Source organism: Camarhynchus parvulus, chromosome 6 (assembly GCF_901933205.1).
Source record: "Camarhynchus parvulus chromosome 6, STF_HiC, whole genome shotgun sequence".
NCBI lineage: Eukaryota > Metazoa > Chordata > Aves > Passeriformes > Thraupidae > Camarhynchus > Camarhynchus parvulus.
In genome coordinates, this window is record NC_044576.1 from 16302042 (window position 1) to 16324890 (window position 22849).

The window sequence follows — 22849 nt, forward strand, 5'->3', positions numbered from 1 at the left end:
TGCAAGGGCATATTCTGCCTCACGGCTGCCAAAATCAGTGGGGCTGTACTGTAGCCTCAGGGCACAGTGTAGGCCTGCAAGGGGGGACAGTCACTCCATCAGCAGATGGGCTCTTCTCAACCCAGCTGACTGGAAGCATTGTGGAAATAGCAACTCCAGCCACACAGGTGATGAGTCCCAGTGAAAGCAAGGGAAGCTGAACTCCCCTCACCTCCACATTGAGGGCTCCAGGGCAACCAATTAGGTTGCATGTGTTCCCTCAGGGCCTAGCCATAACTACATGTCTCTAATTAATGCCTTCTACCTCCAGTGCCAACACCCAACCACATCCTAATCATATATTACAAAAGCCATTGCAGCACAAGCCAAGTCTTTAATGGGTTGATGCACTTATCTGTATTGCATTAGACTTGTGGTTAAAGATCAATGGTGAAAACCCTCCCTTGGATAGTCCTGTACAAATGCTGTTCTGCGGCTTACTCAGGACAAAAAGACAGTGCTGGAGATGCTTTCTGAAGCCCCTCCCACCCAGACCTGGAACAGGGGAGAGCAAACCTCTACTGTCCTGTGCCTCTTTGCAGCTCCCCTGCATGGGACACTCTTGTGGGACCGTGGCGGGATTTTTCAGGGCAAAAGACATTCTAGAAGAGGATACAGACTGCAAAATGTCTTACCAGAGAGAAGAGCCCATGCAGACTCTACATGAGGGATGGCTGCTGCCTGCCCATCTGCCAGTGCCCTACCCAGTGTCCCAGCTCCTGCCTTGGTGCTGCTCCCTCTTAAAAGAGGAACAGGGGCTTGGAAGAGTGGAGTTGTAGAGAGGTGGTAGCAAATACTGTTTGCTGGACCTCAGAATGAGCTGTAACAAAATATTTCTGTAATGCCCTAGGCACACCTAGAAATCCTCTCAGACTCTGTCCCAGCCTCAGGCAGCACCCGCACAGGGAGCAGGCTTCCTCCTGCACCAGCACTGCTCTGTCAAGATGAAGGCAGAAATGACAGCATGATAAAACCTGTCCTGGGGACGTGGGAGGTGGGGCCTCAGCACAGCTTGAGCCATAAATAATCTCCCTACACAGCAGTTAGGGGAACAATTGTGTGGGAGTATCTCTTGGTAAAAAGATGCTCAGGCAAAGATGGTCTTGAAGGAAAGCAAGTGATTTCTGAGTGGCAGGGTGAGCTCTCCAGTGAAGACAGAGCTTCCTGGGTGCCAGCAGGTCATTCACCAGACCTGCCTCACCATGGTGAGTCACTGCACCAAAGAGACAAATTTAGTCTGAAACAACCCAAATCACCCGTACTCTGGTGTAGCCTCCCAGGACAGACTTGTGCTGCAGCACAGATCTGGAGACTGCTCTCCAGCTAATGTATGCAGCAATGAGATGTGATCCCTTCCCCATACCTTCAGACTCAAGATTCACGTGGGGAAAGATGGAAGGGTGTAAAGGGAAATGAGAGCAATGAATATAGAGTATTTAATGCAGAAAAGAGAGAGTAAGCCCAAGGCACACAGTCTGACCCAGAACAGGAAGAACACAGTCACATCCAGGATTGTGTAAAAGGCCTTGAAGGTCAGCTATAGAGGAGTAATTACAAATATAGCCAGAAAACTGAGCAAAATGGCTGTCATGGAAATGTGTGGAGACAAATGCAAAGGACACACTGAAAGATTGAATGCAGGGGATTGATGAGTGGGATGCTGCAGAACAGCCTTGTATTTCTGTTTAGCTGGGAGCTTCCCATGCATAATCCTCTTTCAACCTCGACTTGTAGAACTTGGTCTTGCTTTACTTCTTTTTATTTATTTTTTTTTAGTCCTGACTGTATAGTCAAATTATTTTCTGAATAAGAAGTAGGAAGGTGGCATGTACAGGGAAGAGTTGAACAGAAGTCACCATGTGTTCTTGTTTTACCAGCTTAGAAATGGCGTCTAGTTACACTGTGCTATCTCAGCACTGACTGACAGCAGAGCTTACCCTATGAGCTCAATACCTTCTCCCATGCAACCAAGAATTCCAGCTGTGGTCCACTCCAACCCTGAGAGTAATGGGGCCTGTCAGACTTATCCTGCAGCCAGAGAAAAGATGGAGCCAGATCCTTTGAAAGAACCTGGTGAGAGTCCAAGAAAAAACAGTCTTGAGAGGCTTTACTGAACTTCTGTGGTACTGCATTCACCTAGCTCTCACATCTAAGAGGAGTGAATACTGCAGAGCTACTGATGTCCTTGACAAGATCTTGACAAGTTTCTTCTCCCACTTGAGACTAGTAGAAAACTGTAAAGAAAATGGCCCCAAAGTCTTTGCAAGGCTAAAGGTGTTTAGCCAGCAAGGTGCCAAGCCATCATACAAGGTGACAGATCCTAGAACATCGGGATAATGTTGGTTTGGCATCATATTGATCTCCTAAAAATAAATTCTACCCTTGGACAGCACTAGCTTCTGGAAACCCCAGCAGGCTTGCAGAAACCCAGCCAATCTCTGAATACACCTCTGACATGGAAATAACTGAATTTTCAATGCAAGGGAAAAGTCAAAAGGCATAAGTGGGGGGGACTTGCCCAGTAAAACTAAAAAATCAGGAGCATCTCTGGGAAAAAATCCCTTGGGTTCCTGGCTTGAGGTTAGCTTTTCTAATCACAAAACTTCCCTCCTTCAGGGCCCAGTTTCCTAAATCTCATCTCCACTTCCTAAAGGGTTAAGTGATGACCAAACTGCTTCTCAAGACTCTTCAGAAGTATAGCTGTGCATCAGCACCACCTTGCAGCAGTGGAGCTGGCTGAAGTCTCTGTTCACTTCTGTGACAGTGGTCACAAGGGTTCTTGAGTTGGGGAAGAGACGAGAACGTTGACTCCATGTTCAGAAGGCTTGATTTATTATTTTATGATATATATATATATTACATTATAACTATACTAAAAAGAAACAGAAGGAAAGGTTTTCTCAGAAAAGATAGTTAAGCTAAGAATAGAAAAGAAAGAATGATAACAAAGGCAGCTGGCTCGGACTGAGAGAGCGAGCCAGCTCTGCCATGACTGGTCAATGAATCAAAACATCCACACGAGACTAATCATGGATCCACCTGTTGCATTCCACAGCAGCAGACAATCATTGTTTACATCTTGTTGCTGAAACTTCTCAGCTTCAGCAGGAAAAATCCTAAGAAAGGATTTTTAGTGAAAAGGATGTCTGCGACAACTTCAGGGGATGTTCATGAGGTTAAACATGCCATGCCCTGGCTCTGCAAGCTGCCAGCACCCTATGTTTCCAAGGAATATACCAGAAAGCTGCAGCAGCAGCAGTTGTTGTGAGCTAATCTGCTTCCTCCCCCTGGTGCTCAGCTCGGTCACTATGGATCAGCTCATGGCCTGACACAGTAGCCCTGCTTTCCTCCACAGGACATCGGTGGCCACTGGGATAACAGGAGTGCCAGGGGGCTGAACAGCGTCCCCTGCGTGCTGAAGGTACCTGTGCAATACACTCCCCCAGCTGTTCTGCAAGAACTGCAGGTGTCATAGCCCGACATCCACCAGGTCCAACTCAGAAAGCTATTCTGGCAGATGTGTTTGAGGTATTATAAATCAACTAAAAATGGGCATCCAACCGAAGCTTAAAAGGGAGACTTAGAGAACACCTCTCAAGAGAAATGCAGACCCAACTTTGGCAGAATATATTCTGATTGAGCAGAGCAGAGCAAAGCTCTGATTCTTCAAGCTTGTCTGCTTTGAGCTGTCCCTTCCCTGCACAGCTACAGTGGATAACACCCCCCAAGCCCTGTACTGCAGTGCTGTACAGCCATTTCACCACTGCTCTGCATGCAGGAATACTTGATAGAAATGAGCATAAAACCAGTACTGGTTTGGGATCCTTACCATTGATGTAGACCTGGGTTGCTGAGTTCACTGAACATCCTCGTGGTGTAAAGCTGTGTCTCAGCACACACCTCTACAATACACTAACAGTCTCTGATGCTCTTTCTGCATCTGCAAGCAGCCTGTGGACAAAAAATCAGAACATTATGAACATTTCACAGCTGGAAAGTATCCATAATTCCTAGTACCTCACATATACATCTCAATAGCTGTAGCCAGCCAACCAGCCAAACTCCTCACAGGCCAAGAGCTCTCAGGCACTTGGGGCACTTATAAACCTTAGTGGCCCTAACCAGCCTCATATCTAGCTTCTACCACCCCTGCCCATAGGCCCAGTGATTCCATACATTAAGGGACTCTGCCAGGTGGCACTTTTCCATTTCACAGCAGGAAGTCAAGAACAGAGTGCTATCACCACAGGGAGAGAAAGAGCTGTCCCAGGACACGGTCAAGGGCATTCTTAACTACAGCAAAAAATTTAAAACCCTGCATCACTTGTCCTTTAAATGAGAAATGCACTGGCTAATTCACAGAGCCACTGGAATCCTCAATATGTCCTGGGACAGACAGGGTGGGTAGTTTCCCCCAGAGGAAAGAAGACCTTTTCACAGACCAGCTTTTGAGGAAATGAGCAGAGCAGGGTGCACAGACAGATCATTGCTTTCCAGGAAACTTGGGAGCAGGGATTTGGGATTTGTTTACTGTCTGTGGGCCCTGCTCTTTTGCCAGGTATATTTATTTATAGTTTCTATGCCCGCAGTAATCAGCAGCTCGATGCTGCACAAGTCAGCAGGTCTCAGTCCCGACACAGAGACGGAGTCACAGGCTCTGTGCCGGCTCGGAGGTGTGGTGTGCGAGTGCCCGCCGGTGCCCGCTGCAAACCGACAGCGGGGAGGAAGGAGCCGCGTCCGTTCCTACGGGGTCGTTATGGCAACTGCGCGGGCAGGAGCCCGGGCCGCATCTCCGCGGGGGCTGCGGGCAAAGGGAGGGACCCCGCCCTGTGCCCGGGGCTGCGGAGACAGGTGGGGCACCGGCGGAGGAGCGGAGCGCGAGGAGCCGGTTGGCAGCGTGCGAGGATGAGGGCTGGGACCGGCGGGCCGCGGGCAGCCCCGGGGCGGGGACAGCCCGGTACCGGCGGAGGAGCGGGGCCCAGTGGCTGCCGGTCGGGGGTGTTATGAGAACTGTGAGCTCCAGGGACTGGCCTTTCCCGGGGATCCGTCCGCTGCTGCGGGCGGGCAAGGGCGGCACAGCCCGCTGGAAGAGCCGCAGAGCCGGGCAGGTGGCCGGGGGTGTCTGGCGGGGCCGTCGCTCACCGGCAGCAGCGGGTCCCGGCTCCGCGTAGTGCTGAACGGACAGCGGCGCCGCGCTGCGCATGCGCGGCAGCCCGCCGGGGCAGGGGCGTGCGCTGGGAGCGGGAACGAGGGCAGCCGGTGTGGGCCGGGAACCGGGGCCGTGGGGAATGGGGGCAGCCGGTGTGCGCCGGGAACCGGGGCCGTGGGGAATGGGGGCAGCCGGTGTGCGCCGGGAACCGGGGCCGTGGGGAACGGCGGCAGCCGGTGTGCCCCGAGGAACCTGGGCAGCTGCGAGGCTGAGCAACCGGTGTGCCGGGGAATTGAGGCCGTGGGGAACTGAAGCGGCTGGTGTGCGCTGGGATCTCGTGTGCGCTGGGGAAACGGGATAGCCGAGGAACTGGGACAGGCTGTGTGCTCTGGGGAGCCGGGGTACCTGCGGGGCCGCAGCCACCGGAGTGCGCCGGGGAACCGGGGCCATGGGGATCTGGTGCGCCCTGGCGATCTGGGATAACTGAGGCCTTGGGACAGACGCTGTGCGCGGGGGAGCGGCTGCGCCCCGTGAGCTGGGCCACCAGAGCCGGTGTGCGCGCCGCGCCGCTGGGAGCAGCCTGCGGGAGTCGCTGCGACACCAGTGGGACCTGTGGCCACCGCAGCCCGCTGTGCCGCCCGGCACTCGCCGCCGCGGTCCGGTGCCTCAGTCCGCTCCCGGGAGCGCGCTCCGCCGCCGGGGCGCGGCCGGGGGCGGGGCCGAAGGCGGGGCGGTGGGGCGCGCGCACTTCCGCCCGCCGCCGCGACGTCACGGGCGGCCGCCGGTGTCCAGGGCGGGTGCGGCGCCGGATGGAGCGGCCGGGAGAGCCCTGCCGGGGCCGCAGGTACCGGGGAGCTGGGGAAAGGCAGGGCAGGGCAGGGCAGGGCATGGCATGGCATGGCATGGCAAGGCAAGGCAAGGCAAAGCAAAGCAAAGCAAAGCAAAGCAAAGCAAGGCTGGGCTGGGCGTACTGCGGCGGGCAGCGGGACGGTGTCCTGGTCCCGGCGGCCGCCCCGCTGCGGCGGCGGGGCAGCCTGGGGGCAGCTCTGGGGCCGAGCGAGGCCCCTTGGGACGGCGGGGCAGGAATGGGGTTCTCGGGTGAGGGCCCCCCAAGTGCGGACTGTGCTGGGGCCGAGTGTAACCGCGGCTTCCAGCCGCAGCTCGATGGGCTTTGGGCTGCCGGGCTCTGCTCCTTCCCTTCGCGGCCCCAGGCCTCATCTTCGCAGGGACGCTGAATGTCCGCTCCTCGGAGGGAGGCTGTCTGCGGGGAGCCTGGAGAGCCCGGAGCCTTGTTTCTCCCGTGGGAAGGAGCAAGCGCCTGGTCTTTCCCCCTGGCAGGGTGCCTGAGTGGCCCGGCACTGGATGCGGGGATTGCTGACAGGTAGAGCGATGCTCGGACACGAGTGCTGGGCACAGCTACCGTGCGACTGCTGCCGTAATCCTGCAGCAGCTTCTTGCTGCTTCGCTGAGGGACAGGGCTTCCTTCAGCAGCTGGTGGAAAGCCCCACCCAAGATGTCCTGGAGGGCACTGTGGGCAGGTAGACTCGGATGCCTGAGGAGTGAACGTCCCAGGCTGGGGAGGTGGTGATGCAGGCGGCAGGCACGTGCCCTGCTGATGGCTAGCCAAGGGGCTGTTCCCTGTGGGCTGATTGAGGGAATTGTCGCTGAGTCTGAGTCTTTCTTTTTGGCTGTTCTAGAGGCACCTGGCAGTAGGTGTGAGCTGATCTTGCCTGGCTCCTGCAGTAGCCTGGCTCTCTGGTGTCTGATGATGAGTGTGACCCCGACCAGGGGGAGCCTCCTGGACCTGCCCTGGGAAGACATCTTGGTTCCACATATCCTCTGTCATCTGCCACTGCAGCAACTCCTGAGCTTGCAGAGGGTCAGCAAGTCATTCCAGTCTCTCATCCAGCTGTACCTGGCCAACATGCGCTGCTTTGACTCAAGCCAGGTATTGGATGGCTCTGAGGCTGGGGGAGGACACAGATGTCCTACTGCTCTAGAAGTAACAGGGGAGCATCTATGTGGGGAGAAGAAAGGGTAGGCAAGGAGGGTAGTTTCTGCCCAGAAGTTTGGGTTAATAATGCAGGTGTCAAACTGGACAGATGGGCTTAGGAAGGAGAGGCAGTGATTCAGGGCCCAGCAATGCCAGTGTCTTGAGTAAGAGGCCCTGGGAGGAGTAAGCCTGGAAGCTCCACCCAGGCCATTATGGGGCACTGGCTGGCAGTTTGGAGTTTTGGAGTGGCATGTCCTCATGAAAGTTGTGCAGTAGGTTGGGTCTGATGGGAGATAACTCTGCTTGGTCTTTAGGAAAAGTTTGTGATATTCCTGGCAGCCATTGCCAGGGAGAGACTGGAGATGCTGCTATTCTGTGAGGACACAGGGTGGTCTAGCAAAGGGATATTTGGAGAGCAGAGGTGTGGAGCTCATCATGAAGATATAAATGCAGGAGTGATAATGTGGGATGGAGAAACCAGAGTATCATCTAGCTTGTGGCAGTAGTGTTGGCATGAGGTGAGCAGTCTGATGGTAGAGTTTGCCTTGGGATGAGGACAGGGGATGGCTTTGGTCACTATTGTCACAGAAGAAGAGAGGAGGGGAGAGAGTATTTGGTGAGGACCAGGCTTATCTGAAACCCTGGGGGGATGCCTCATTCTTCCTGGGTTCCCCACACAGATCGGACCTGCCATCCCTCGGGCCGCCTTTGTTAACCTGTTGAAGGACAACGAAGTTCTGCAGCAGCTGGCACTCCAGAACTGCTCCGAGTGGCTGACGGACCGGGAGCTGCTCCCGGTCATTGGGCAGAACCACCACCTGCACCAGATCCAGCTGAAGGGCTGCACCCAGCTCAGCCGCCATGCGCTGGTGGCCATCTCGCTGAGCTGCCCCCAGCTGCGCCAGCTCTCCCTGGCTCACTGTGAGTGGGTGGACAGCCTGTCCCTGCGCAGCCTGGCTGACCACTGCAAGGCCCTGGAGGCTGTGGACCTGACAGCCTGTCGCCAGCTGAAGGACGAGGCCATCTGCTACCTGGTGCAGAAGTGTGGCAGGCTCAAGTCTCTGTCACTGGCTGTCAATGCCAACGTGGGCGATGTGGCAGTTGAGGAGACTGCCAAGTGCTGCCCAGAGCTGGAGCACTTGGACCTCACGGGGTGTCTACGAGTCAAGAATGACTCCATCAGGTATTGAGCGACATGGGAGGCCAGGGTGGGGATGGCAGATGTCTGGGATGGGGAGAGGGAGAGAACCATAGAGGAAAGTCATGTTTCTTCATGCTGAAAGCAGTGAGAGCTTAGTCTGGGAGAGAAGCCACTAGCAGGCCCTTCAGGGGAAGCACTGTGTGCTATTGAGAGCCAATTTCCCAGCACATCATGGAGGATAGGTCTGGGATCTGGATGTTCCTTGACTTTATCTCATACCACCATGGTGCTGTCCCCAAAGGATGGTGCATGTGTGGCACAGTCATGAGTGCTAGGCTGCTGGGAGTAAAGAGGAGTGTGAGTGGTGCACTTAGGAGTCCTGACTTGCAACTTGCCTATGCTGTCTTTCTTGGCAGGGTCCTGGCTGAGTACTGTCCCAAGTTGCGCTCGCTGAAGGTCAAGCATTGCCACAACGTGGCTGAGTCCAGCTTGAGCATCCTCCGGAGCCGCGGGGTGGAGCTGGATGTGGAGCCTCCGCTGCAGAGGGCTCTCGTTCTGCTGCAGGATGTGGTTGGCTTCGCCCCTTTCATCAACCTTCAGATCTAGAACTGCTGCTGCTGGGGAGGGGGGGACTGACACAATGCTGGGATTCCAGAAGGATGCCGGAACTGGCTGCTGTAGGGATGTGCAGAGGGAGAGGTCAGTCCCATTGGTGAGGCTGGCCTGAGTGGGGCTCACTCTTTCCTCTGGGGCTGTGTAGCAGCCACTGAGTGTTCATAAGTGGACTTCATTGGTGCCTCTGGGGAAAGTAACTCCCTCTGCAGTGGTGTGGAAAGAGCGAGTGATTTGCAGGAACACCATGGTGCTGAACAGGTGCTTGGTCAGGCCAGCTGATAGATAGGACTTATTATTTGTTGTATTTTAAATCTTTTAAGCGGCAGCTGTCCAGAAAGCAGGGGAGTGTTTGATGGGGACTGTCCCCTGGGGTGGGTGTGCAGGGCATGCCAGCAGAGCTGTGGAACAAAGCAGACCAGCTGGAGCAGAAAGAATAACTACCAACCCTCCTCTTGGGAGAGGGCAGGCCCCTCTGGGCTCTGGGAGGAGGGCAGTGAGCCTAGCTCCAGCCCACAGCCACTGGCTAGCCTGGCACCAAAGGACTAGCATGGCCCCAGTACAGGCAGTGTGTCTGCCCAGGCCTAGTGTGCTGGTTTAGGCTGGAACAAGGTGGGAATTGTGCTCCAAATGGCAGTTTGACTGACAGAAAAATGCCAAACCTAGCTGTGCTGTCACTGAAAGCAGTTGGTCATTGTCATTTGTTTCTTCCAGCATCTGACTTAGTATTTTAGAAGTGCCCAGGCCTGCTACTGTATTTTGCTCCCTGTTGTGTGGCTGGAGCTTTGGCTCTCAACAGTGGTGAGACATGGTAGGAGCACTGACTCTGCTATTAGCTGGAGTTTATGGAGAGAGCTGCAGATTGTGTTGGCAGGGGGAGCCTAGTGCTGGAGTTGAGCCTAAGCCCTTTTATCCGCTAGGCAATTAATCAAACAGCAGCTGCGTCTTGAGAACGTGATGAAGAGAGTAATTAGAGGAAGAGAGGATGACCCTGCTCCTGTCTTTGGAGGCAGTGTTTTAAAGCATGTGCACGCTCTGGCTGAACTACACACCAACTCACATCATCTTTATTAATACTGGCACTCAAAGCAACAGTGCACAAAGACTTGTTAAAAAGGTTGCTGCAAAAGCACATGCCACATCTCAGATCTAAAAATGTCCCATGCAAGGAATAGCAGAGAATGCCCAGGTCCTGGAGAGCCACTGCGGTGTGCCCCTGGGGGCAGAGGGATAGCTACACAAGGAGAGAAGTCTGCTCAGCCAGGTTAGTTGAGGAAGCTGAAAGCAGTGTCCTGGCTTCCAGGTTAGTTCAAGTTAGTGGCAGGTGGAGTCAACCTCATTCCTAGCACCACACATCCATCCTGCCATGCCTGGCAGTGAGGTGGAAGGTTGAAGAGCAGGAGGACCTGGCTGTCAGTGGAACTTATACTTCCTGGCTGGTTTTAGGCTGATGTAGGTTCTCTTCATCTCCTCACTCTCAGGCTTCTTGATGTCTTTGTACCTCTCTCCTTTTGTGCTCACCACCTGGTTATCAATATAGCGGATCAACTTCTTGGGAGCCTGGAGAGGAAAGATATCAACACCAAATGGAGGGACAGCCACACTGCTGGAGAAATGGAGGGGGCAAACAAAAGCAGAGCTGCACTATGGGAGGTGGGTGGGTGGGCTGCTTTACCATTGTCTGTGTTGGGAATTTTGGCCAAAACTGGGAAGGGTGCTATCTGATGGGAGGGAGCAACAGTCATGGTAGTCAACAAAGGTAAGAACTGACATTTCCTGCAGCACCTCAGCTGGGCTAATCTTCCCTCTTTGACTGACAGGTTCTATGAATGGACCTGCCTTTGGCCTGCCCTGTTGTTTTTTTGACTTGCAGCCTGGTTTTATTTTAACCTTTGGGACATTTAAATGGCTGGTGAGCTGGGCCTGCTTACCTCCTTGGGTGGAGCTGGCCGATGTGTTTTCTGATCATCTGCACTATCCACCATCATGTATCTGAAACACAAGAAGCATTCAGTGAACACTCTAACATACATAGAGTAGCTGGGGGCTACTCACAGCCTATGTCCCTTCTCCCCTGGCTGGTTTGTGTCCTACTTGCCTAGATTGCAGCTAGGAAAACTTGATGTTCCCCTCTGGGTGAAATGGGCAAGAAGCATGTCACCCTTCTGGTGAGAATCTAGTGGGATTTTCCTGGAGTGGCATCTTTACCTGTATGTGAAGGGTATTGAAAACTCAGGTGGTCGAGAATGCTGACAGCCACTGCAGAACTGAGAGAGGTACTAAGGTGTGCCATTGAGGCAGCTTTGTTCCTTCTAAGTCTAAGTGATGGCAGCCAAATGAGACATAGGTGAGATTACAGGACCAATCTGTCTGCTTTTGCCCTGAATGATGGTGTTCCTTTCACACTCCTCCTACTACTTGACTGTGAAACAGGTCTGTGCTGGAAGCAACTTGATAAAAGCATCACCTCATTTCCTATGTAACTGAAACATCAGGGTCCAAGCATTTGCTTGCTGTACTGCTGAGTTGCTACTCTGAGATTTTGATGCTGGTTTAGCACAGGTGACCATGACTTCTCCCTCAGTAGTTAGTATAGTTACTCTTGTGTACCTTCAGCTATGGCGATCTGCTTTCTGTACCTGTGCTTGAGTGATGTTTAAAGTACAGGATGTTGCCAAAATGTCATTAAAGTGAAGTTCTCAGAAACATAACAAGAAGCTGGTGGTTTTTTGTTCCCTTGCCTGTCCCTCTGAAATGAGCCTGCACAGGGGATAGGCAAGGACAGGGATTACTACTTCTGCCTGGATGCTGTTCTGCCTTGCTTTCTCTTTCCTAGCCCATTGACTGTTGATTCTGTCCCTGGGGAGAATGTAAAGTGGAAAAGATGTGGCTAGATAGACGTGTGGAAGCTGCATGCCTGCATGAGGATACTCATGAAAGATGAGATCTTAAAGCAGATAGATGAAACCACAGTGTGGGTTCTCCCATTGAGAATTAAATTTTTTTAGAAATGAATATAGGTAAACTAATCTCAGGCTACTTTCATTCCCAAGAAGTCCAGAGAACTTCAGAGAGGTTTCTTTAAATTGAATTCACACCTTCAGCAATTGAGATTTAATCTTCCCAGTGCTGTTGTACAGGCAGTCTCTTGAAGGTATCTTTAACCTTGTTTGGACTGTCTCCAAGAATGGAGGTATGAATGAGTTACTGTAGTTCTACAGGTCACCATGTGTTTGTTACCTGAGCTGCAGCATGATGTTTGTGCCTTGAACCTTTAACCAGGACCTCAGCTAACAGCACTGTGACTTACACTGCATCTATAGGAGGCTGAAACCTTGCACGCAGCCAGTGCTGTGACCCAGCTGGTACAGGTCATGTGTTTCTGTGCCAGAGCTCTGAAAGAAACCAAACCTGTTCTGTTGTCTAGGTTTTGTGGGTTGTTTGTCTGGGTTTTTTGTGTGTATGTGTTTGGTTAGTTGGTTTTTTCATTTTTTTCCCTTCTTCCCAGCTGATGATTGTATTTGTGCTTAGATGTGTCCAGCCAGTACCCACCCCTAGTTCTTTATAGACCACACTGTTCCCCAAACTGCTACCTCTTAATTGATTTGGAGCAAAACAAGGGGTTCTTTGCTGCTGGGTACTTACTTCTGTAGGATGACCTGTTTTAGCTCCTCGTGGTTGGGTGCTCTGCGAGGCCGTGCCAGTTCCTGGGAGGAGACAAGCTGGTGTGTGAATAGCACAACAACAGGGCATACAGCTTACCTGCTAGCTCAGTAAACCCAGCTGCTGGTGGAGCACTCCAGGGGGAAAGGGGTGCCAGCCACAGCTCCACTGGGTCCTGCCTTGGTGGGCACAGCCTATACTAAGACAGCCAGGGGAGGGAGAGGAGCTGTCACTCTGCATGATCCTCCTGGCTTATTGTGCATAAAGTTTCTGCAGTCAAAATTTCTGCTTGTAGCAGACAGCTGTGGCACCTGTATGTCCCTGAGTTCTGCCCTGCTCCTTGGCCCTCTGCCACCCTGGACAGAATACAGTACCTTCACACTCGCACCTGCTGGGCCAATTTCCACCTTCTCCTCCACAATTAATTGCACTGCCTCTTCCAAGTTCCCCAAGGTCATGGCGAGAGCCTTCTCTGCCTGGCTCACAGTACAGGCTGGGAACATCTCCAGGAGCAGCTCCACCCCATCCTTCAAGTCAGCACCTTCCTAGTTGGAGAAAGAGACAGAGGTAAGTTGGGGATGGAGTGAGGAGCGGGCTACTGAAAAGGGCCTCTGTTTTTTCATAGTCAGGAAATTCAGCTTGCCTTTTGCTGAAAGCTCTCTCTCCTTACCATCATTACTAAATCTGATTCCTGAAGCTAACAGGGGACTGTATCTTTGGAAAGACAAACTCCTCTCATTCCTTTAATCTCCTCCCTCTGTATTTCACCTTGCTTTAAAGCAGGGCTCCCATAACCTGACTCATCTGCGTGGCCATGCTTAAGAGTGAGCGAGCTTCCTGGACCCTGTGGTGCAAATGCCTGACTCCTGCCCACTTTGTGAAGTTATATGTACTTTGATTAGAAAGGAAAGGGGCTGCTAAACACTGACCTGATGCTACATCAGAAGGCATCACCATAGCAGCATTTGCTAGAACTCTGTGGACACAGAATGCTTGTACTGCAGAGAAGGAATAGATCAGTACTGGAGAAACAGCAAGCAGGGTGTGGGGGAGGAAGCTGGGGTTGATGTAGAAGGTACTGCAGTACCCCTAGCTTCTGTGGGATCTCTGAAGGCACTGGGACAGGGTCTCTCAGACATTGCTCTTGCTTACCCTTTCCAGCCACTGAAAAGGATGAGCCAGAGCACTGGCTCACAGTCTGTCAGCATGTAATTTTCTGACAGTCTTGCTCAGGCCATACAATGGAGAAGATCATGGTCACAAGTGATGCTGTGTCACAGCCTATGCTGTCCAGAGCTGGAAAATGCCCTCAGGTGGTGCTGGTAGCCTAGTGCTGTGTGCCTGTCCCCAGTGCTCCTGCTCCTCTGCGGGGTACTCATACCTGGGCCCCGGCTCCGTCTGTTACAGTGCACAGTCTTTCCCCGTTGCAGGCTCCAGCTCCAGCCTCCTGGCTCTTGGTGAGATCTTCAGAGGACGCTTCACTCCTGCTTTCCACAGCCTTTTGGCCAAGTTTTTCTTAAAGACACAGTGATATCTCCTGAGGAACAGTCCCACTAAGGCTAGAGCTCTGTGCTTTCTGTTGGCATTAGATTGCTAGTGCATTGTGTGCCAAAGCAAATCTCTTCTTAAGTGACAATACTTGGAAGCACTACTGTTTCTCCTGCCCTCAGTGGGGATAGCTGCAGCTCTGTTCCCACTGATCTGCAGGAAGCCAGTGCTAGCACTTGCTGGAGTGCCTGAGTTCTGCATTTCCAGGCTGTAAAGGGCATGGGCTGCTTGCAAGTTCAATTATACTTTTCAATTATCAGTCCACTAGTGCTTCGGTTGTGGATACTTCCATTTCTAAGAATTCCCTGGTATTTGCTCTTTGAACTAAGGTGTAGTTGTGATTTTAAACTTGGAAATACACTGTGGTAGTCCCCAGGCTGCATGCAAGCCAGCACATCCTGTGATCAGGTTACTCTGATGCATCTCTTTTTTTACAGGCTCTTTTTCCCACTGTAGGAAGAACCATTTCATTTTTGTTCTGTCCTAAGACTGGAATGGTGCTTTCCTTCCACATTCTGGCTACATCAGGATCCTCAAAGGGTAGGATGCAGGGGAGCAGAGCAGAAGATTTTGTCAAGTTCAAGAAAGCAGCAAGAAAGATAAAGGACAGGACTGTCTACTCTACATTGTGTAGCCTTCTGGCAAGACAGCAGTGATGCTGCTAGACCAGCAAAACTCAGACTGGTTATGTCCTGAAAGGTTTGATATCCAGGCACTGCAACCTGTCTGTTCTTTAGTGGAAAGTACCCATGGAGCTAATTGATACAGCAATCCAGCTGGCCTGTGAATGCTGAGGTTAGAAAGGGCCATTGTCACAGCGTAGTCTTCTGCAGTCCTGCACAGTGCAGGTCAGAGCACATCAATGATTTTGCATCTGTGCCAGGGTTCATGGATGAACATGAAGTGAGCTTTGAGGATGCTCAAAGTTAGATGTGATACATGTATTCAGCTGGATACCCTATTTGATGATGTACCTGATAAAGGCTGCCCAGTGGTAGTGCCACTTAGGCAGATGGCTATCAGAGGCAGGCAGAAATCCTCTTTCAGAAATAACTTACAGCAGAATTTCAACAAGCAGCCCTGAATTGGCTATTTCTTTCTTATTACTCTGTCTTTGATCTCAATAGAGGTATTTGGAGAATTGATCAAGTGTTTTTTACTTCAGTATGTCTTGGACAGTATTCCATATGACTCCAACCTCCCATCTCCCATTTGCTGATGTGAAAAACCTGACTGAATATTGGAAAAAAACCCCCAAACCTGTCAATCAATTTGGGCTACCTTATGAGTTCCTAACTGTGGCAAACAAGTTTGTACTTTTTCTGTGACATTGTTCAACTCCAAATATTAAGACTAAAAACACGTACAGATCTTCTTGTGCTGACATTGTTTGTGTAACTCACCTTTGTTGCGAGCTTCACCAAGCCTTTCTGAGAGGGAGAACATCATTTCACAAACATCCCCACTGCAAGAGACAGAAACTGTATAATAACAGAAACTGTATAATAAGCATGAGGAATTAAAGCACTAGCCTATCCTACTTGGCTACCATTTTATAGAAGGACAAAGCTTGATGGGAAGCCCAGTAAAATCAACTGGTATTTCAGATTACCAAGGACCTAGCTGCAAACTATGTTAGGATTAGCATCTGTGTATTCAGGCAAAGAGTGACTTATCATGATGGCTCAGGTTTAGTACTAATACATTTTCAACTAGGTATAACAAAAGTATTTGTAGTACTGGGGGGTCTTGGGGCCAGGCCCCGATGCATGGCATGCACATACAAACCAGTAACAATCACATACCTGTGGATTTCTGCAAAACCAGGGATATATGCCTCCATCATTTCCACAAAGGTGTCCATGTCAAACGTCTCTTCAGAGGACTCTGGTGAGCCCAGCTCTTCCAGAACACCCGTGATATAAGAGAAGAAAACATCATCCATCCCACTGGAGACAAAGAGAAACAAACAGCAGGGTCAACAGGCCCAATTTTTCCTTTCTCTCCATTCCCATTCTGCCTAACCTTGTGTCTTTCTAATAAAGCAGCAGGACCTATGTGACTGTATGTTACGAGGAGATACCACCCCTAAGGCCAAGTAGCAGGTGGTCAGTGGTTGAGAGGGAAGCATTAACAGATAAATAGTGCATGTGGTCCTGCTTCCTGGGCAGCACTGAATGAAAGTCCCACTGTGTGTTCCAGAGGCTGTGCTCCTGTGGGTGCTTCAGCTGAGCTAACCAAAATATCCTAGATGTTCAAGACCTTGGCTGTTCTATATTGACTGGTATTTCAGGTGAGGTCATCATATTCTGCTAAGTTACACTTTCTGTGGGATACAGTGTTCTCGGCTTGCTGCTCTCCACGCTGGTGTCACTGCTGCCACCAGCTGCAAAACTTGCTGCTGTGTTCCAGCCTCAAGGTTCGCTGTATCTATGCATGCAGGCAGAGCTCAAAACAGGGAGAGGCCTGACAGACATGATCCTGCTCAGAAAGCCATTTGGGATGACTGTGGAATGAAGGAAATCCCATATCCTAATGGGTATTACTGGACAGGAAATTAATCATCTTAGTCATCAAAGAAATGCCATTGCTAGATTGCAATGCTAAACTATAGTTGTTCCAGCATTCCCATCAGAGCCTGTACAAATTACCTACATCCTGGATCTGACTTAAGAAAGAGCAACACAAAGTACAGGAAAACTACAGAATTCAGTATAATGCACAGTGTGACAATGCAGGAGCAACGATACTGAACTGCCTATCTCAACATACCTGAGATCTGCTGCAGGGATGTGGGACTGGATGAAGCATGTCAGTGTGTCTTGAATGATTCTTTCAATCTCCATGTCTCTCTAAGCCTTTTCCTAAAAAAAAAAAAAAAGAAAGAAAAACTCCATATAATTTTAATAAAATCAAAATATCAAGATCAAAATGCAGGTATGGTATAGGCAAGCGTGCTCTTCCCATGAGAACAATTCACAAACTTCTCCAATGTCTTGTCATCTCTGGGTAACAGCAGGCAAAGATATCCATAAAAAGCTGCAGTATGAGGATCCACTGGAAAAAGGAGCCCAATATCTTGGGCCCCTCCTGACTGTGTTGATGCTGTCAGTATGCAGCTGTACCGTACATTTAAAAAGTCCCCTCTGGGAAGCAAAGCTGGAAATGCAGATGTGTCCAGCTGCAGGAACCAGGGACCCCTTCTGAGCTGGAAGACTGTGCTGTCCAGTGAGGAAGAAATAGGGAGTGGGCTTGTACACTCCCTGCAGAAAGGGGTGGGCCTTCCAGCCAAGAGCATATGCAGTGATGCTTGGACTCGACTCAGGAATGAGTGGGAGGAAGGGTAATGTCTCCTAAAGAAAGGACATCCTAGCGTATATTTTACAGGGAAATACCAAGCAGGGCACAGACAAGTAGTCTGCCAGCCAAAATATCAAAGGTCTCCAGTCAGGCATGGACTGCCAATGGAATCCTGCCCAAACAGGAGCCCGTTGTTGTGCTCGGTAAATGAGCCATTCTAGAGTAGATGCAGCTGCAACAAGGGGCACTTGATAACCCAAAACTCAGGGGAGTTCTAAGAATCACAGAGCTCCTACAGAAGCAGTGGCAGAAGGGGGCTGCCCACAGCCCTGCTCTGGCTATCAGTACTGAGCCTGGACTGAACAGGGTGGAAAAAAAGCTGTTTCTTAACCATTCCTTCCCCTTGGGGTCTACAGAGCTGCTGGGTGGACAAATTCCTGGTATAAGCACCAAGTTCTTCCCAGGAAGGAAACCAGCTTTGCATTTAGAGAAACTGATATGGTTATTGGCCAGAGAGGTTCCAAGGGTCATCATGCTCCCATCAGTGCAGCTCTCTCATTTCAGCCACACTGGGACCTGACCAGGCCTGTTTGACACAGAACTCATGGAACAGTCATATAGCTTACTAACAGACAATTCTGGTGTCCCATGGGAATCAGAAAGGTTTGGCATTTCCCTAGATGAGTCTTCCAGAGTTAGCAGCATATAAACAAAACCATCCCATGACACAGCCAAATTTAGAATTACGTAACTCAGGACATCAAAACTCCTTCTGCATTAAACCTTCAAATGTTACACTTCTTCTAGTGATAACCTGCAATAGTTAAGGGGGAGATTCACTAGGAGAGCTTATCCTATGTGCTCAGTTTTGTGTGAGAGTGATTTACAATGCACAAAATGATCTACAATCCAAAGGAAGGAGAAATCACTCCCGTGAGAGCTCAGTTTTCCTGAAAAGATGTTACCACATTTCTAAACTTCCAGTCACAACTGCAATGTGGGTTTTAAGATCACTTCACTAGTTGTCACTGATTCAAATAAATTTGTGGAAGTCCTTCTGCATTTCTTGTTGCAATATGGGTTCTGTGTAACGTTGCACAGAATCTATTTTTAAAAGCATATGATGAAATGATACTCCTAGTGCTCTGCTCACAGCCTTACAGTTTTGCACTGTCAGAACATGAGAGCTTCAGCTCCTGGAAATCCCTGTCATTTTCTGACAAACCCCAGTCTTTAAATTCTGGGGTTTTTTATCAAGGAGTGGGCAGTGGAGCACTGTATGTCATCTCATTAAGTCAGACTTAGTTTGAAATGCCAGCAGTGCTTATTTGAATCACACAACATCGCATGGCACACATATTTCCTCACCTCAGGCAGAGAAAAGTGGTATCAGTTCTCATACTGTGAATGTGAAAATTATTCATTTTCTGTATGAGATGCTTTGGCCAGTTTCCCACCCTATTGTCAGTCCTGAGAACCAAGCAATCTCAACAATCTCCATCCCCTTGTATTCTCCTTCCTAACGCGTTAATGTCAAATTTATTTTGTTGGCTTGGTGGGGCTTTTTGTAAAACAAATGTAGAAATAATATCCCTCTAAAAGTGCCATTGCTCTTGTGGTGTATGAAATAGGTACTTATGTTATATTGAAGGAAAGTTGGTATGAATCTGTCTTCCTCAAAAAAAAAAGGCAAGAATCTGAACTGTTTGCATACAGCTAGATTGTTTTGGAAGGCTCTTTCAACTCCAACTTCAGTAATCATTCTCAAATGGTCAATGTGATGGAATGGGAATGACTGTGAGCCTTGGACTTTTTACTAACAAGACAGACTCAAGCAATTTAGAAGAATGTTTCTGAACTAAGGAACTGTATATCAACTTTTATGGGATCATAAATTTACCTAACGGTGACTAGAGGTTTCTGCAAGTGGAAGGAGGTGGGTGTTGTATCCTTGGATGTTTCTCAGAACAGGTTAGAGCAAGTTTATGTAAATCTGATCTGAGAAGGTTCATTTAGCTCAAGTGTCAGTGAGTGAATAATGGGACAGGGATGGTTCACTGAGCTCTCTCTGAATTTTTTTTCCGAAAAAGCACAGAGCATGTCTTACAGTGCTTGGTGTGTCTGTGCTTGGGGAAGTGCATTTCTCTGGGATATAAGGCCCCGTCAGTTCAGCCTGTGACATACAGGCCCAGAGGGAACTTCTCAAAAGACACGTGCAGGATAGAAAATGAGCTGTGGCTATACTCCACTGAACTATTTAACTCAAACTTTGCTGGCTTAAAAGAAAACTTTCCAGGCTAAATGACAGTTTACAAACAATTTCAGTGCCTCAATTTTTTGTTTTTCTTGCCAAAAAAGTCCCTGAAAGTGCTTTCACAGTGTGGCTGCTATGGGAAAGCAGACTGAGGTCACTGTGTTAACACAATTAACTGCTTAATGCTCTAAAATTAACATAAGACTTTTGTTCATAGCCTAGTCTCAGTAAACTACAGTGACAGAAGATAATAATGCCAGTGGCCAGACTCTGCCCTCCCCTCTAGATCTACCCTGGAAAGCTGCACTTGGATACTCTGCTGACACAGGGCCCTTACCGGAGCAGACGCGTCACCTGTGCGAGGTCTTCGGCTCACGGCCACTGTTTGTGAAGTCACTTCAGTGCCTGCAGAGGAGCTGACAGTCCATCCCACGACTGCCAGGCTCAAGCCATGAATGAGGGAACTCCTTTATGGGAAAGGAAAGCTGAATTAGCTGCAGCAGTAGCACAAGAGAATCATTCTGTATACTGGCGTCTTTATGCTTTAGATCACTTGCGACCATTTCCCCTAACGCAGAGGGTGCAGCTTTATTCTTTGGGATAAAATGTACTTTGTGGAAGGATAACGTGGCGGTGAGAACGGTATACCTGTCACCCTTCAAATTCACGGCGATGCCACAATGTTTTTCAACATCCACGGTTCATGCAGCAAGGCCAGCAGTGGTCCCTGCACATCACCAACACACTACAAAAGCACTGCTGGCCTCATCGCCACGGCCGAGCAGGAGTTATTTCTGGAGGCTTCAAGGAGACACACCGGAGAGCGAGCACCGGTGTTCCGCTGTGCAGGTGGCCCCGGCCGGAGCCGCAGGCGGGAGCGGCGACACAGGCCGGGCGGCTTTCAGTGCGCTCGGGCTGCTCCCCGCCACCGGCGGGCCACACTCCCTGCCGGGGGCTGACAGCGGGGCCGCAGAGTGCCCCGAACACGCGGGGCACGGGCCAGGTCCCCCCGCCGCGCCGTCCGCACCATGGGTCGGCCCCCGCACCCCGGAGGCTGCGCCTCACCGTGCCCGGCCCCCTGGCCCGTCTCCCGCCCCCCGCGCTGCGGACCCCGGAGAGCCCCACTCCGGGTTCCCTGGCGCTGCGTCCCGAGGCGCCAGTCCCGCGTCCCACATCCCGTGTCCCACATCCCGTGTCCCACATCCCGCGTCCCCGCGGGCGGGGCAGTAACGGGCGCGCGCCGCCGCCGCCGAGGGTTAGCGGTCACCTGATCGCCCGCGCGCCCCCGCCGCGCCGTCCTCCCCTGCGCGCGGGGCCCGCGCGGCGCGCTTGAACGCGTCACGTGGCCGCGCCAGCCGCCGAGGCGCGCGCGGCCCGGCAGGGCGGGGCGGGGCCGGGCCGGGCAGGGCGGCTGCGCGCTGCCGCTCCGCGCGCCGCCATCTTTGCTGTGGGCAGCGGCCCGGGCAGGAGCGGCGCGGGGCGGGAGGGATGGGGGCGCTTGGCGGAGCCAGCCCGGGAAAGGCTCCCCGGAGCTCTCCTCGCTGCCAAGTGCCAGAGGCGCGTTTCCTGCTGAGAGTAGCAGGAAACTACTGGTGTTTGGGCCAGGCTGCCCAGCCATTCGTTCAGCCAGAGCTCTGTCGCGGGATGCTCCCCAGGTTTCCCTCCGAGTGCCGTCTCCTGGCTAAAGACTCACCCAGCACACCCAGGCTCGACGAGCTGCTGAATAATCATCCATTCTGCCAGTCTGCAGGATTGCTGTGTGCCTAGGGGCAGAGCGGGATGGGGGGACAGGAGCAGAGCGGGATGGGGACAGGAGCAGAGCGGGATGGGGACAGCAGCGCGGCTCTTTCCCTGCTCGCTGGGTGCACTCTCCCGTCCCCCCATCCCGCTCTGCTCCTGTCCCCATCCTGCTCCAGTCAGGTGAGTGCTCGCTGCTCTGCCTGGTCTGACAACGCAGTGCTCCCTGGAGCACCTTTGGAGCAATAACTCTGTTATGCCAGGTGCTTCTTCAGAAAAACCCTAAAGCAGCAAGGCATAGTTGTTCTCCGACTCATGCTCCTCAGTCATGTGTTTCTAAATACCCAGCGAATGAGCCTGATTCTGCCTTTGGCAATTATTAAAAAAAAAAATCCAGAGTAATGCCAGCTGGATAGGGAACATCACACTCAGTCCAGTGTTACTAAGAGCAGAGTCTGTTTCCATTGTTTATTTCTCTAGAAATGTACATACATTCATCCCCTGACACTGTATGAATATACCTCATTGTAAGAGTATCCACTGCTTTTAATTTCTTCTGCTTTTGACTCTTTTTAGCTGCACTTATCCATACTTTAACCGGAAGTAATCAACTACGCTCTATTAGCTTTCCTTCCATCTGCGTTTTTGCCTTAGTTTGGTAAACAGTTTGAGATCTTCTACCAAGCCTACTGTTTCTAGGTTTCAAATTGTGTGACCCATTGTGTGAAGAACATGCTGAGAATGAAGCTGCTTCTGGAACAGGCTTCATCACAGTGAAGTGGAAGGGTAATTTCTGAAGAAAATGAAGTAGCACATGTAAAGCCCAGTCCTGGGGTGACTTTATGATGCTGAATTTTATCCCCATTTGTCTGTTTAGCCCAGAAATAGGTTTTGTGTCTTTAAAACTGGTTCAGAGAGGAAAAGGGGGGAGAAGAAGCACACAGTTTGTTTGCAGAAACTGCACTTTCTCCCCCGCATTCTTTCTCACGGATTGTGTTGTCTGCAGCACAGACAGCAGGAGAGAGCTCTCCTTTGCTTCTAGTTAACTTTTTTTAAGCTAGCTGAGAAGTTAGCTGTCCGGGCAGAGAAGTTCCCCAGACAGTGGCTTTTCTTTTTCTTGGAACTGACCAGCCTTTCTTTGGACTGAAAACCCAGAAAAGCACCAGGAGCTCAGCCTGTGGCCCACAGGGCCCAGGACTGCCTTTTCCAACGCAGGAGGGACTGATAAGAGACTGAGCGAGCTGAGCTACACCCCACAAAAAGAACTCTGAATTTGCCTCTCTTCAGAACAATGAGAAATTCCATTGTTTAATATTATTATTTTTTAATGTTTGTAAGTACTTGGTTGTTAAATAAACAGTTTTTTCCACTTTTCTCCAAGGAAATCTTTCCTGTACTGGTAACCAGGAGGGG

The 22849-nt window shown here is 51.0% G+C and overlaps 2 protein-coding genes across 3 annotated transcripts; one reads left to right on the forward strand and one right to left on the reverse strand.

Moving 5' to 3' along the window:
• The first annotated feature begins 5950 nt into the window (after window positions 1-5950).
• FBXL15 (F-box and leucine rich repeat protein 15) lies at window positions 5951-9248 on the forward strand. Its single transcript, XM_030951242.1, has 4 exons — window positions 5951-6032; window positions 6886-7136; window positions 7862-8364; window positions 8739-9248. The coding sequence occupies exons 2-4, from the start codon at window positions 6954-6956 to the stop codon at window positions 8926-8928; spliced, it is 876 nt and encodes a 291-aa protein (XP_030807102.1). The 5' UTR covers window positions 5951-6032; window positions 6886-6953; the 3' UTR covers window positions 8929-9248.
• Window positions 9249-9974: 726 nt separating this feature from the next.
• On the reverse strand, window positions 9975-21045 carry CUEDC2 (CUE domain containing 2). 2 transcript variants are annotated; one of them, XM_030951243.1, is made up of 10 exons: window positions 20967-21045; window positions 20037-20166; window positions 16918-17009; window positions 15951-16094; window positions 15549-15610; window positions 13979-14112; window positions 12972-13142; window positions 12580-12641; window positions 10866-10926; window positions 9975-10494 (listed from the first exon to the last, which is right to left on the reverse strand). In XM_030951243.1, the coding sequence occupies exons 3-10, from the start codon at window positions 16989-16991 to the stop codon at window positions 10348-10350; spliced, it is 855 nt and encodes a 284-aa protein (XP_030807103.1). In that variant the 5' UTR covers window positions 16992-17009; window positions 20037-20166; window positions 20967-21045; the 3' UTR covers window positions 9975-10347. The 2 variants fall into 2 exon arrangements, with proteins under 2 accessions (XP_030807103.1, XP_030807104.1); XM_030951244.1 differs by lacking the exons at window positions 20037-20166; window positions 20967-21045 and adding an exon at window positions 17276-17364.
• Between the last annotated feature and the right edge of the window lie 1804 nt (window positions 21046-22849).

Bases quoted from the DNA above. Each gene is read 5' to 3' on its own strand.
- FBXL15 (XM_030951242.1), top strand. From the start codon at position 6,954: ATGATGAGTGTGACCCCGACCAGGGGGAGCCTCCTGGACCTGCCCTGG. The intron at 7,137-7,861 runs GTATTGGATGGC...TTCCCCACACAG, and splicing joins GCTGCTTTGACTCAAGCCAG to ATCGGACCTGCCATCCCTCG. The intron at 8,365-8,738 runs GTATTGAGCGAC...CTTTCTTGGCAG, and splicing joins GTCAAGAATGACTCCATCAG to GGTCCTGGCTGAGTACTGTC.
- CUEDC2 (XM_030951243.1), bottom strand. From the start codon at position 16,991: ATGGAGATTGAAAGAATCATTCAAGACACACTGACATGCTTCATCCAG. The intron at 16,095-16,917 runs GTATGTTGAGAT...CTTTGTCTCCAG, and splicing joins ATCCCTGCAGCAGATCTCAG to TGGGATGGATGATGTTTTCT. The intron at 10,927-12,579 runs GTAAGTACCCAG...CTTGTGTTTCAG, and splicing joins AAACAGGTCATCCTACAGAA to ATACATGATGGTGGATAGTG.